We start from the raw sequence: 14,366 nt of genomic DNA, 5'->3' as shown, positions 1-14,366 counted from the left end.
ATGCTCAGGCCACCTGGCAGCTTACCACCCTGGCATTCGTGACGCCCTGTGTAGCTGGAGGAAACCAGCTCCCAGGTGGTGGCAGAGACACACAGAGCCAAAGACCTGCCTGCAGCACCGTGCTTAAAGGTCGCACACGGAGTGGGGGCCCACCTGCTCGCCCCCTGTCCACAGGGGAGGCAGGATCTGAGGGTCAGCAAGCAGCAGCCCGGGCACAGCGCGCCCTTGCACCTCCCCACCCTCCAGGAGCCTTCTCAGGAAGCGTGCCCTCTACACTGTGGGGTCACTGAAAAGCCTTTATGAGGCACTTAGCCAGCGTCCAGACTCGGAGACGCTGACCGGGAGCCCCAGGAAGGTGTGGGTAGACCAGTCACCCCGGGCACTGGAATCAGTTTCTCTCCTCCCCTGCCAGTCACTTAGCAGAGAGGTGCAGCTCCCAGCAGCCCACCTGGGACACAGCCACAGACCGGGTGGGTGGGGGCAGGGCTAAGCCTTCCCTCTCAGCGGAGGACAGGGGTGACGATTGGTCCCATTCCCCGGGGCCCTGCTCCCCTGACTCCAGCAGCGTCTCATCTGAAGCCACTCCAGCTGGGGTGGTGGCAGCCTCTCACCTCTGCCTTGCCACCCCCTCGAGGAACGCCTCTTGAGGGGACCTGGGAGAACAGAGCTGCCCTTGTCCCCTCTGACTGGTGTTCTTAGAGGAAGAGGAGAGTAAGACACAGGCACAGACACACACACACGGAGACCAAGGGGCAGCCACGTGAGAACACAGCAAGAAGGTGGCCCTCTGCAAGCCAAGGAGGCAGGCCTCAAGGAAACCAACCCTACCGATAACCTTGACGTTGAACTTCTAGCCTCCAAAACTGTGAGGAAACACATTTCTGATGTTTAGCCGCCCAGTCTGTGGTCTTCTGTTAGGGCAGCCCAAGCCAACGAATACACTGGCCTAGTACCTTGGGGGCCGCTCACACGCACCTTTGGAAACAATTGCATGTAATAAAGAGGCCTATGGGTGGGTAGGAATGCACCCACAATGGAAAAGAGCAGCAGGATAGGGCGTGAGGCAAGCGAAGGGGTCCAGGTGTCAGCCCCCCGGGTCCCCTTGCACAACAGGCCAGGTGGAGACCCCGCATAACAGATATAGTCAAACTGCCAAGTGAGGGCCCATGCCAACCGTGGTGGGGCAAGACTTGTTCCCCACGGGATGGGAACATTCTTCCCTTCCCAGGGGCCGTAAGAACTCAAGTTGATCGAAGAAAAACATACCAAAGCACATTTTTGTTGTGTTTTTTTTTTTTAAAGAAGCAAAACCAAAGCATATAAACTTCTGCCCTCCCCCCACCCCACTCCCCGAATTCATCCCCCCATCAGGCCCAGCTGCCAGCTTGGTGGTCAAGCAGCTGTGCTCTTCAGAGCACTGGCCGTCCTGGAGGGTGTTCAGGAGCGAAAGGCACTGCCAGCCCCAACTCCAGCCAGGGAGGCCACCAACCACCTGTTTCAAACACTGCTTGCACGAAAGACATCACTCGGGACAGGGACCCTTGGCTACAGGGATACTTGAAAACCACTGATGTCTTAAATGAGGAGGGCCCACACTACAGGCTTGATTCCTCGCTCAAAAGGGGACAGGCAAGGCCATTAGTAGAAGATGCTCAGGTGGCCCCCCTCCAAGTCTCCTTGCCAAAATTCAGGGCAGCCACTGAGCTGCAGGCCTGAGCTCTGGAGAGGGTTTTCATCACCGAACTGGAAGGCAGGGCCTGGTCCCTGGTCCTCGGAGCTGGGGAGCACCTCTGTACCGTGGCCCCAGTATCCCCACTGGGTCTGAGGCTGGAGTCTCTGGCATGCTGGGTCCGGCAGGAGCGGTGGGGTTTCTGGCAACAGATAGGTCTCGGGAGACACAGGGACACCCTAAAAGACAGACGAGCAGTCAGTTCATAGACAGTGCCAAGAATGGTGATGGGGACACAGTAAACATTCAATACATTGTGGTTATTAATATGCTATTCTATGGGCCATGAGTCATTCTTTCATGGGCTTCATGCATGACTGAAGTTTGAAGGAACACGTGTCACTAAGCTCAAAGCCCACTGATCAGGAAGCCCCTGACCCTGGGGCCGCGAGGCCTCCCGCCCTCCTCCCAGCCCTTACTGGAGCACCTGGACCATGGACCCTGCCACCTCCAGAGACCAGGGTGGAAGAGGCAAGTTTGAGGGCGCCTCCCTCTGCCACAGGGGTGATAACCTCCAGGTGGTGGTGGGGGCATTACCTGTCCAGGGCCCCACTTTCCCCAAGGAGGTCTGCGCCCTCTCCACCCCCAACCGGCGTTGGATTAGATCATGAGGATCTAAAAAATAAGGGATCGTCTGCAGACTAGAGCCTACCCACCGCGTCCGTTTCCACGGGAAGCCTGGGGACAGTACCTGGTACATTGCAGAAGGCTCCGCGTTGGCGGGCAGCAGCGCCCAGGACGTGGCCTGGGTCCCCGGCTCTGGGGGTGTCTGCGTTCCGGAACGCGCTGGGGGCGGCGTCCAAAGGGCCGCGTCCGGAGCTCTCCCTTGGGACACTTGCGGAAGCGGCTGCATCCCGGGGCAGTGAGAGGGTGAGACCCAGGGACCCACGTCGGGGACCCTGCTTCTCAAACGTTCGGGCGCAGCTGGGGCTCCGGGGCAGGCGGGCGGGGACCCCCAGGCCCCAGCGGCGGGGGCGGTCGAACCCAGGCCCGACCCGCGCGCCTGCGCCTGCGGCTGTGCCTGCGCGGGGCCGCCGTCGGGGCAGAGCGGGCAGCCCCGAGCGAGCACCGCGTCGCCGCGTCGCCGGCGCCGGCGCCGCAGGCTCTCCTCGCTGAGGCCCAGCACGGCCGACAGGTGGCCGATGTAGCGGATGGCCAGGCGCAGCGTCTCGATCTTGGTCAGGCTCTGGCCGGCGGGCGCCACGGACGGCGGCAGGAAGCGGCGCAGCTCGTGCAGGGCGCGGGCGAGCGTGCGCATGCGCAGCTTCTCGCGCTCGCTGGCGCTCTGCCGCTGCCCGACGGCCGGCCCGGAGCGCGCGCGTCCCGGCGCCGTCTGGGCGGCCTCTGGGGCAGGGGCGCAGCGGACCGGGGGAGGGGCCTGCGAGGGGCCGCGGGCACCGTCGCAGGGGCACGACCCCGACGAATCCGAGGAGGAGGCGGGGGACGTGGAGTCCGAGTGCCCAGCCCAGCCCCAGCCCTGGGGTAAGATCCAGTGGTCGAGGGTGCTCAGAGCAGGGGACTGGGCCATGGCCGGGCCGCGGGCTCCGGGACGCTGGACCAGCCACCTCCGGGCCTGAGCTTTTATCTGGACCAAAGGTGCGAGGTGGCCCCCCGCCAGGTTACAGAGAGGTGTCAAAACCCACAGAGCCCAGGGAAGGTCTGGGCAGGGGGGGCCCTGGGAAAGCGGGCCCATTTGCGGAGGTGTGGATTCTGACTCCTCGGAGGCTCTAATGGAGGCCCCTGCAGCCTGGGAAGTGTGGGAGGGACAATTCGCATCTGGATGGAGCTGCTAAGCTTCTCACCGGGTTCCCACCCACCCCGCCCCGTCCACTGTCCACTGCGCAGAGTGAGTACCCAGGAGTCCGACCACGCTGGGCATTGCCGTCGTCCCAGCGCCCAAACTGCCCCTACGAGTGACTCATGGGCCCCTGCAAAGAGTGGCCGCCTCTCTGATCACCAGTCCCCAGGGGGCTGTGGCCCGTAACCCAGGGCCTGCAAGTGTGCTTGTGAGACACGCCCGAGGGACCTGCCGTCAGGGATGGGGGGCGGGGAACACACAGGTGGACGCTTCCTGGGTTCTTTGGAACCCCCCGCTTGCAGATTTGCTGAGCGACACGGAGAAAATCATCTCACTGCCCACAGTTAATTGCTGTTTCTGAAAAGCAGAACGGGGCGTCGTGGAGGAGAATGAATGAATGGGGTGCAGAGGGTACAGAAATGGGGAAGGTGGGCCCCCGAAGCCGGCCATAGTCAGATCCTCTTTACTTGCTTTGTGACTTTGGGCAACTGACTTAATTCCCCTGAGGCTGAACTTTCCTTGTCCTCAGCAATACTACAAAATACCACCACCTGGGAAGGTTCCCAGAAATAAGTGGAACCGTCCACCAAACCACTTAGTGTGGACTTGGCAAGTGAGCTAAATGTTTTTGGAGCTATCATTTCATAAAGAAGGCACTTACATTTCAGGATGCTTGTTGGCATTTTTCATTTTAATTCATATTTAGTTAGCCACTGGTCATTGTGAGTCACACCAGGGTGAACAAGCTAGCTGTGCCCTCTGCCCACGTGAGGTTTCAGTTGTGTGGGAAAGAGGAGTGAGCAGGCCATTGTATAACTGGGAGGCCGCCCCACACTAGCTGTGTGCCCTGGGACAGAGCCCTTCCCCTGCCTGAGCTTTCTGCTCCTCTTCCTGCTCCTATGAAACAGGAATAATAATTACACATCTGCGCCACAGGACTGTTCTAGTGTCAGAGCATAAACTTGGACGTGGTGAGGCTTATGAAGTAAAACCTCTCGCCCCTCAGCAATAATTACAGTTTAAAAAAGGCCCCTGTGTTCTTTGGGATCTTTTCAAAAACAGGCCTCACGCGGAGGCGAAGGGCCTCACGAGGGCCGACGTCTGTAGAGCTCTGGCCAGAGGCGCAGAGGTCGCTGCCAGGCCTGGAACCGCGCACAGGACTCGGGTGGGGACGCGGCAGATGGCATTCTGGGGGTGGGACTTCGCAAGGTGTTCCCCAGGTGTCAGGTGCAGGCTGGCCGGAATCAGCCTGACATCATCAGTAGCCTGGAAGTATTTTATGGCTGTTTTTAGTCATTAATTTCTAGTCACACAAATTACATGATGAATATGTTCTCTTTGTTGGACATGGAAACACAAGAGAGAGTGCTGGAATCGCCCGAAGGGAGCAGCTATTATTGAAGGAGTGTCAGGTACTTTCCAGGCCTGGTCCGTGCGTTCACGTCCACCGGCGTGTATCCTTCGAAGACACACAGTGAGAGGAGGTAATCATTATGGCACGTTGCACATCCTGCCTGTTATTTGTTCTTTTTTCATTCAGCAGCCTCTTTCAGGGCATTCCCTGTCAGGACATATGTAGCTCATCGTTGGTGACAGTTCATTTCAATGTTCATTTCAGTCATTGAGGGTAGTTTCAACTGAGGGGGGGAAAGTGGCGGGAGGTGCAGATAGACCTTCAGGGATGAAATCACATCCCTTTCTCCTCAGAACTTGTTTTAGGACAGTCTGGAGCCGCGATGGCTCCTGCGACCACCGTCACATTGTGATGACGTGATGACAGACCTGGAGTAGCGTCGGTCAGGGCCCCTGTGGTGTGCTTTCTCGTAGCTGCTCTACGGGAGGAGGGGAAACTAATTTATCCACAACACAGAAAGAAGATGGAGTCCCACTGGGCCAGGCCATGGGATCAGGCAGATCTGGGTTTTAGAGTCTCAGCCCCACCCTTTACCTGCTGAGGAAATAGACGGGGTCTAGATCTAGGAAACACGGTCAGTAGAATGTTCACGAGTGTGGCAGGGACGCCGCTGTCCGTACAACGTGTGTGATATATAGTCTGTATCTTTCTTCGTTCCTTAATACGAGGAGCCTGTATTATTGTGGATGGTTACATGCCCAGCTAAAAAACCTATAGCGCCCAGCCTCTCTTGCTGATGGAATGGCGAATGAAATGTGAGTGGAAGTATTGGAGGGAGCTTCTAGAAAAGCTCTTTAAAGCAGGGCTTTCTGCCTGGAAGACAGATGTGACGGTTTTCGCTTCAGCAACCATTTTGTGATCCTGAGGCAATCTCAAGGGCAGAAGTCACTAAGGATGGTGGAGCAGAATGAAGCCCAAGGCATCAGTGACAACATGGAAGTGCCCCACTAGCCCAGATACTGTGTACCCCCCTGAAGTTTCTTTAATGTGAGAGAAAATAAATTACCATCTTAAGTTACGGTCATTTTGGGTATTAGCTATGAGTAAGCAGCCAGACGCAATTCCTGCCCACTAAATAAAGAAGTGCCTCGGGTATCCTTGTGAACAAGCGGGGCCAGGTGAGCTGGGTGAGAGTCAGTTGAGTGACTTCATAATATATTTGTTATTTTCACAGACGAACGGACGAATGCTCCCGAGAGGAAGGTCCTTTGTGCCGTGCCCCCAGCTCTGCTCCCAGACTTGTCATGGGCAGCAGCCTGATGATAGGAACTGACCCAATGTTGGGTAAGCTCCACACGCTAGAAGGGGACCGGATAACAGCCGGGATCTAGAGAGACCCCGACAGGCTGGAAAAACCCATCAGATCTAATAGCGTGGAATTGACGGGGCCGTGTGTCCTTCCTCCAAGTTCAGGGTCGGGGCGTCATGTAATCAGCAGCACGTTCAGCGAGGGCCTGGCATTCACTGCCTTCCGGGAATCCGGGGCATGAGAAACCAATGCGACCCCCTTTCCGTTCGCGGCCAACAAGGCCCTCAGCCACAGAGCCTGGTTGCTCGTACCCAGAGAATGTGGTCACACCTGGGGCCATAGTTTATGAGGGACGGGGATAAACTCACGGGAGGGAGGCCAGTGGGGGTGGAAGCCAGAGTTCTCGGAAGGAGCTGAAGGACTCAGGGCTGCTTTGTCCAAAAAGAGAAAAATTAGGAGAGGTGATGTTGTATCCAGAATATTCCAGGGAGAGTCTGAAGAACTTGCCAAGGTCAGAGGGGCTGTCCTGAGAGCGAGAGGCTTGTTTACCGAGGTGATCAAGGAGAAGCCAGGGCGCACGGCCGGTGCAGTGGGAGGCGTCCCTGCCTCTGGCAGCCGTGACAGGCTCCATCAAATGGAGCTGGACCTGCCGATCCTGGGGGACTTGTAGAGCTGGAGCCAAGAATCGGGGTGAGGCTGGGAGGTGCAACCTCCATGAGGGGCTACGGGGACCCTTCGGGGTGCCCTGGGCTCGGGGGCGCACCATGGAGCCTCGCTGTTGCCCCGGCACTCGGAACACCCGTGGCCCTGCTCGCGGTGCCTGAAGCCCTGGCTCAGCCGGGCCTCCTCGGGGGCAGGAACCACAAGGCCACCTCGGCCTTAGGCCCAGTCTGCCTGTGTGGCACCGGTCAGCCTGGCGCTGTGAAGCCAGCGGTGCCCGTGCCACTGTGCCTGTTACATAGGTGAGGACGCCGGGGCCTCCGCCACCAGCCCCTTCACTGGTGTCCCAGGGCTTTGCCCCTGACCACCAGTCAGATGCGGGGGGGGCGCTGCACCCCGGTGCTGTTAGGGGCCATGGGGGGTGGAGGCTCTGGTCAGGCCTGCTCTTGGTGGCCTAGCGTGGGCCTCCCCATTTGTTCGCCACCCCCGCCCCAGGTCTGCACCTGCTCTTACCCTGGGTGGGCAGGGCTCCCGGGAGCAGGTCTGAGGCTGGAGCCGGGTTACAGCCTGGCCTCTGCCCCGCAGGCCTTCCTTCTCTTCCAGGCCCCAGGGGGCCCGGCGCTGGGGACGTAGTAGGGACGACGGAAGGGAGGCAGGCCGTGTTGGGGCGGCGGGGGCCATGTGGTATTCTCATTACCAGCCAGCAGTGCGGCGGCCTGGCCGCCCCCCTGGCCACTGTGGCTGCCTTCACACCTCCACTCTGCCTGCTGACACAAGGCCGCCTCCCCCAGCGCAGAAGGTGTCGACTTGGGAACGAGGGTGTGCAGGGGCCTCCAAAACAGCTGGGCAGCGGGCCCCTCAGACACCCTGGAACGCACTTCCAGGGCGGGGGTCGGAGGCTGCAGGTCCCCGCCCCGGGGTGGGGGGGCCCAGGGAAAAGGCAGATTCTGTGTCCCTGGGCGGGGGAGGGAGGAGCAGACGGGGGCCTGCGGGAGGCCCCTCACTCCCAAAGCCCCAAGTCAGCCCTGCCCAGATGCGGCCCCGCCCCGGCCCAGGTGCTGGTGCGGGACCCTGAGCACAGGCTGGGAGGCCTGAGGGCCAGGCACCGCCAGGCCGAGTGCCCTTGGTGTCACCAGGAGGCCCAGAGACTGACAGCCCCCAGACAGGGTCGGAGCAGCTGCTGAAACTGGGGCTCCCCTGACCCGGCCTCCTGGGCCCTTCTTCAGTGTGAGTGCCGGTGCGTCCCCGCATAGCCATCCAGGGCCCGAACCCCGGGCTCCAGCCTGCTGTGCTCCCCGCTCCAAGGTGGGAAGCCAGGCGCTGAGGCCCAGGCCTTTGCCTCGGGCCCCTCAGAGCCAGGATCTGAACCTACACCGCCACGCACCACACCACTGGGCTCCAGGGGAGCGGGGCGGGGGGCGGGGGTGGACGAGCTCGCCGCCCTCTGGGAGCTGGAGCTGGAGAGCGAGGAGAAGGAGGGGCAGATCGGCTGGAGCCTGCAGTGGCTGGGAGCCCGCAGGCGACAGAGGGGCTCCCTGGCTAGTGCTCAGGGCAGGCTGCAGGGGGAAAGGAGGAACCTGAAGTTGCAGGTTTTCCTCCAAGTGGAGGTGCGACATTCCTGGCAGCGGGCAAAGGTGTGAGCCCATGTCCGGGAGTGGGAAGGCCCAGGGCAACGCCAGGGGGCTGGGGGCCCCAGGGAGGGGGTCGGGCTGGAGGGCCTCTGGCAGAGCAGGTGGGAGCAGGACACACCGTGGGGCGAGGAGCGCAGCCTCGGGGAGGCAGCGAGCCCACAGGGATCCTGAAGAGGGAGAGAGGGGGGAAGGTGGAGAGCTGGGCGCAGGAGACGCAGCGGGGCAAGGGGGGCTGGTGGCGCTGGGCGTGGGGGGCGGCCTGGAGGGGAGAGGATGCAGAGGAAGGCGGGAGGGCTGTGGCCCCTGGCAGCACGGGGCGGGGTGAGGAGGTGGCTACAGGTACCCAGGGAGCTGCCCAGCAAGCCAGGGCACGGAGGGAGACCCCTGCTCTCCCTCCAACAAGAAAGCTGAGCTGAGGAAGCTGGTGTGCAGGGGGCTGCCCGGGGCCAGCCGTGCCTGGGCCTGGGCCATGCAGCGACATGGTGACATGGTGCGGGAGCCCCGGCTAGGGGTTCGAGCCGCGGCCTGGGCTGGCCCTGCACGCACACCTCCCCCACCTGCCAGGACCGACCGCTGCCCTGGCCCTGCACTGTGCCGCTGTGAGCAGCCCCCGAGTGCAGGCGGGGTTAGGAGGGGCCGAAGCCCGCACGTCGTGCCTGGAGAGAGCTGCCTCCCGTGCTTCCTGCAGCGCCTGGTGCTGGGTGTGCCCCAAGGTGGCAGCCGAGCTGGGCCTGCAGATCCTCACCGGGAGCTGGCAAGGGCACGGCACTCAAGGTGCCCCCTGCCTAGAGGTTTGGATGGCTCGTGCTTTGACTATTGTCAGCCTTCATTCCAGGGCTGTGTGTAGGGAAGGGGAGAAGGGACCTGAGCCTTGCTTGTCCCCAGCCCTCCTGAGCCAGTCCCCTTCTCCCCACTCCTCTAGGCTCTGTATTTTTATTGAAAAAAAAAAATTGTTTTTAATCCTCACCCGAGGACATTTTTTCATTGCTTTTAGAGAGGAAGAAAGTGAGAAATGCCGATGTGAGAAACATCAGTTGGTTGCCTTCTCATACGCACCCTGACCAGGAATCGGATCCCCGGCCTTTCATGTTACAGGAACACTCCAGCCCACGGAGCCACGCTGGCCGGGGCTAGGCTCTGCCTCGCCCTGCCTCCGCTCACAGATGTGTGACTTCCCCCGTGGACAGAGGAGCAGACGGCAGACCAGAGAAGGCAAGTGGCCTGTCGGGGCCACAGAGCCCATCATGCCGGCACCAAGCCAGCTTCCCCGACTTCTGCAGGCAGCCCAGCATCTCTGGCCCATGCGCTGGGTGACCGGGCCCACCGCTCTACCTTGCACTGGCCCCGGCTGGAGGAAAAAGACCTCTAGGCTTAGAGGTAGGTCTGCCCTTTTCAGATCCCAAGATCCCAGGTGGCTGGGCAGCGCCCTCTGACATCGGTGGAGGAAATGCAAGCACGCCTAGTGTATCCTGTACCCACCCGCATGCTGTGTCCCGTATGCGTGACTTGGGTCAGCACCGCGGCCTGAGACAGACGCTCTCAGCAGGGCGTGCACAGCACCCAGGACCCCTTAGCAGGCGGGTGGGAGTCCCTGCTCCACTTTGCAGTTGGAGAAACAGAGGCCCCACTTGATGCCTCTGTATCCCCGCCTTTCACTGTGAAGCTTAGACCCCCCTCTGCGCACCCAGATGGAGCAAAGGAGCAACGCGTGCCCCCCCCCGCCCCACCCCCAAGGAGGGAGGCACTGCCTGCTCGCCCGCTTTCTCGCCACGCAGATCTTGGCGCCTCTCTTGACCCTTTCCCGGAATCCGCCAGTCTCCCCCCTTCCTCCCCGCCCCCCCTCCTCAGCACCCCCCTGCCTCCTGTGACTTCCACGGGCGGCACATCCAGCTGACCCGTGGCCAAGATAATCAGATTACCGTGGTTCCAGGATAATCTATTCCAGATGGCTTGCCAACTCAGTGGCTCCGGGAGCCGGAGGTGTGAGGAGAGGGGGTGGTCCCAGCGGGCAGGGGCTCCCCAGGAGCCTCAGGCTGGAGCTGGGAGGCTGCGGGGAGGGAGGGAGGCACGCGGAGGAGGAGGTGGGGTCCTCAGTGCTGGGCCCTCGACTGCTCTGGGCTCCAGGCGGCCGCGGCCCCCTCTCCAGCCCCAGCTCCTACCTCCTCTCTCTGCGGCCCAGGGAGTGCCTAGGATCCCGTGGCGGGGGGCAGGCACTCCCAGGCCTTTCCCACTGTCTGTCCTCGGGGGTGTCCGCTCTAGCCGCTGTTTCTCAAAGATGCCGGGTGTCCTGATCCGGAGAGGTCTCCCTCTCAGACCCAGACTCTGGCTGCGCCCTCCGGTCCAGGGTGGGCCTGGAGACCTTTCTCTTTTTTCACCTCCCTAGGTCCCTCTGATGTGGAGCAAGGTTCCCTGGGGGCTTGAGGACCCCGCCCTGGCACCCTCGCTCTCGGGGCGGCCCTCCTGCAGGACGGGGGCCACTCGAGTCCCCCAGACTCAGAGACAGCCAGGCAACACAGGCTGTGGCCCCAGACAGAGCCAGGCGGACCCCAGCTTGGGAGTGAGAGGCTTGTTTATGGAGGTGATCAAAGACAGGGGACATGGGACAACCTCTCGCCACTCTGTTTCCTCAACGACCAAGTGAGTTGTAAACACCCACATCACAGCACGGCTGTGCTTTGCGACCCGGCTGAGTGCCAGCGCAGTGCCCGGCCCCAGGCAGCCGTGCGGGCCTGCGTGGGGGTGTGATTTGGTCCTTGCCACGCCAGCACGGTTGGTGTCACTTACCCTGGGGCCCAGAGACGAGAGTGAGTGACACAGGTAGGACCTGGCAGGACAGGGACTCCACACTCCAGGAGGGTGTCCTAGGCTGTCTGAAGGTGGGGCCTCTGTAAAGAACAACCACTCCCTGAAAGGGCTTGCCTCTCGGGTGGTGTGAGGGGTGGTGGGGAGACCCCTGGCAGTAGGGGACCCCAAATTAGGAGCCTCCCCAGGGATGAGACGGCTGACGCTAAGCAGGCTGGCAGTACAAGAGCCGCTTCCTTCTCCTGGGGGCTCTGGCTCCAGCAGACACAGGGATTCAGGGCTGCAAGGGGCGTATTGACATAGCACCTTTGATTAGCACTCCTGTGTCGGGGAGGCTGGCCGGGGAACGCGGGCACCAGGGCTCGGAGGTGGGGGAGCAGCGCCCAAGACCAGGCTCGGCCGAGGAGACTGGGGGTTCCTAGCGGGGAGGCAAGCCAGGGGGAAGGCTGAGGTCCGTTCCCCAGCCTACTGGGGCGCTGCCCTGCCCTCCACCCTGGCCAAGGACCCCACGGAACTCTCACCTCTGCTCAGTGGGGCTGCCCCCAGGCCTCATTTCCCAGCCTTACACTTTGGCAGGCGGAGGCAGCAGGCTCAGGCAGGGGAGCAGGAGCCACTGGCTCCGGCACTTGTCAAAACACAGGCCCCTGGGTGTGAAGTCCTCACCCCAGCAGGAGGGCGTGTGGGCCCTGCTGCCTGGAGAACTCATTAGCCGGGACAACTCCCAGATGAACCCACCAGAGAGGCAGGCGATAAGGAGATCAAAGGTGACAGAGGCTTGGGGAAAGGGAAGAGGGAGGTTGCTGGCAGGAGGTGGTAGAACCCAGGCTCCAGGTTGGGGTTCCTCCTCTGCCCCCACCCCCCGGCTCCATCAGGCCCACTAACTACAGCCTTTGCACAGTCTGGGCCCAGAGACCCCAGGGGCAGCAGGGGAGGGAGGGACTCCCACGTGGCACTTCCAATTTGTCAACTCTTTTGTCTCCACACTCCTGGGTCTTTTTAACCCTCCCTCAGCCCTGACACCAGAAACCCTACTGTCACGCACCACGTAGGGTGCCCTCTCCTGCTCCCAAGCTCTCGGTGGCTCCCGTGTTCGCGCCCAGTGAATGGTAACCACCAGGTCCCAGGCATCCCCAGGCACCAGAGCTGTGCGCTCAGGACAGTCTTGTCTGAGTATGTCTAGTTGACTTCGTACTTAATGAAATACAAATTCACTTCAAAGCATTGTTGCCAACAAACGAGTGGAGATCACAACTACTCGTTTGTGGGGAGAGAGGGATTTTTTGATACTTAGAAGGCTGGCGACAGGGCACCCAGACCCTCTGAGATCCCACGCTCCTGCCTGTCTAGCCTTTACCCTGCACCTTTCCCGTGCTGTGCGCAGCACACGCTGCCAGGTCCCAGCCCCTTCTTCCCCAGGGTCCAGCAGGATGGGAGGGGCCCAGGCCCTGGGCTCCAGTACCAGGTTCCTGGCTCAAATTGGGAGCCCTAAGAAAGCATCCATAGCCAGAGTCCAGAAGAGGCAGACCCTGCCAACAGCTGCAGGCTGAGGGGGACCAGGCTCCCCTGGGCGTCAGTGGGCCCTACACTGTGCACCCAGGGTGGGTTGGCCCTGCCTCTCCTAGGTGTGACTGTGGGCGTGGGCATCCTGGGGCTGCTGGGAGAGGCTGCTGCGGAGGGGGCACAGAAGGTGTCAGAGGAGGTCAAAGGCATACGAGATGAAAGCAACAGGGGGCGGGGGCGGTGGTGGGCAGAGATGCCAGGGGAGAAGGGGCCACGCCATTGTGCTTTCTCTCCCCTCAGCTCACCCTGTGGTCTCGCGGGGCTGGAAGCATGGAGGCTGCACTTTAGACCCTGGCACTTCTGAGGACACGAAGCCAGGCACCAAGTGCTGCACGTCCAGCTGGAGAGCGTCACACATGAAGTAGCTGTCATGACAGGGTACAGACTCCACCTGGAGGGAGGAGGCAGGCCATGTTAATTCTCTGTGAGAGTTCCTGTGTGACAGTCATATCGTCTGTAAATAGAGAGGATTTTATTTCTTCCTTTTCAACCTGTATGCCTTTTGTTTTTTCATATTGCATAAGCTAAACCCTCCAGGGCAATGCTGAATAGGAAGGCATGGGTAGGAGCAGACGTCCTTGCCCTTTTCTCAATATTGGCTGGAAAGCTTGCAGTCTTTCACTATTCCATATGTCAGCTGCCTGTCCTTTGCAGATGCCTTTGATCAGACTGAGAACGCTCCCCTCTATTCCTAGTTTGCTGTTGAATTTTGTCAGATGTGTTTTGTTATTTCCATTCATTTCATTGGCAAAGCCTGTAAGCCTTCCCCAAAGTGGCAGAACACCAGCTAGAGGACAGTGGTAGCAACAGGCCAAGCCCCTGATACTGCCAGGCTGAGGGTGTCCTGGAGGCCAGCAGGCTCACCCCTCCCTCAGCTCAGGTGGTCCAGCAGCCTGAGCAGATCGCGCCAGCTCTTGGAGAGGTGCCTGGGAGAGCCTCCTCATCGCGGTTCCCCCAGCTCGCCACCGCGTGGGAAGGGTGCGTCCAGGATCAGCCTGCCTCAGAGGAGGGACGGATTACTGTTCCCCTCGCCTCTAGCGGGAACCAGGGCCTCACGCTGCGTCCCAGCTGATTTTACAGACCTGCTGCTGCAGGGCCTGAGGATCCCATTATACAAATTGGAAATGAAGGTGCAAGGAAATTTAATTCTTTGCATAAGGCCCCCAACAGGTGAAGGCAGTCCCAAACCTAGGTACTGGACTTCGAGGTCTGTGACCCCGCTTCCTTTAACCTGCTGAGCTGGCCCAACAGCCAGGTCTGGGCGCAGGCCCTGACAGGTGCCCGGGTGCCCGCGATGGCTCAGATGGGACCAAACCCATGCAGCCAACTGGCCAGCACCTTCTTCCCCCAACACCCCTGCGTTGGTTCAAAGGGTCAGGCCCCGCCCCCTCCAGGCCCCAAGCCGGCTTTGAAGTGCTGATGTGGCCTGGAAGAGGCCACTTCACACCTCTGGCTCGGGATAAAGCCGTGGCTTCAGGGATAAGGCGGTCGCGCCAACAGTCTCCAGAGGCACCGCCGCTGCC

General features: G+C 61.0%; 1 protein-coding gene across 1 annotated transcript; it reads right to left on the bottom strand.

The window, feature by feature from the left end:
• Nucleotides 1-1,510: 1,510 nt before the first annotated feature.
• MESP2 (mesoderm posterior bHLH transcription factor 2) lies at nt 1,511-3,257 on the bottom strand. The gene is made up of 2 exons (XM_054577592.1): nt 2,421-3,257; nt 1,511-1,908 (listed from the first exon to the last, which is right to left on the bottom strand). Exons 1-2 carry the CDS (start codon nt 3,255-3,257, stop codon nt 1,639-1,641), a joined length of 1,107 nt encoding a protein of 368 aa, XP_054433567.1. The 3' UTR covers nt 1,511-1,638.
• Between the last annotated feature and the right edge of the window lie 11,109 nt (nt 3,258-14,366).

This window comes from Pteronotus mesoamericanus, unplaced genomic scaffold, assembly GCF_021234165.1.
Source record: "Pteronotus mesoamericanus isolate MK-2021 breed Mesoamerican mustached bat unplaced genomic scaffold, CSHL_Meso_final contig_438, whole genome shotgun sequence".
NCBI lineage: Eukaryota > Metazoa > Chordata > Mammalia > Chiroptera > Mormoopidae > Pteronotus > Pteronotus mesoamericanus.
The sequence above is the reverse complement of the archived record's forward strand: the minus strand, read 5'-3'. Positions and strand labels throughout refer to the sequence as shown.

Bases quoted from the DNA above. Each gene is read 5' to 3' on its own strand.
- MESP2 (XM_054577592.1), bottom strand. From the start codon at position 3,257: ATGGCCCAGTCCCCTGCTCTGAGCACCCTCGACCACTGGATCTTACCC. The intron at 1,909-2,420 runs GTACTGTCCCCA...TCTGTCTTTTAG, and splicing joins AGCCTTCTGCAATGTACCAG to GGTGTCCCTGTGTCTCCCGA.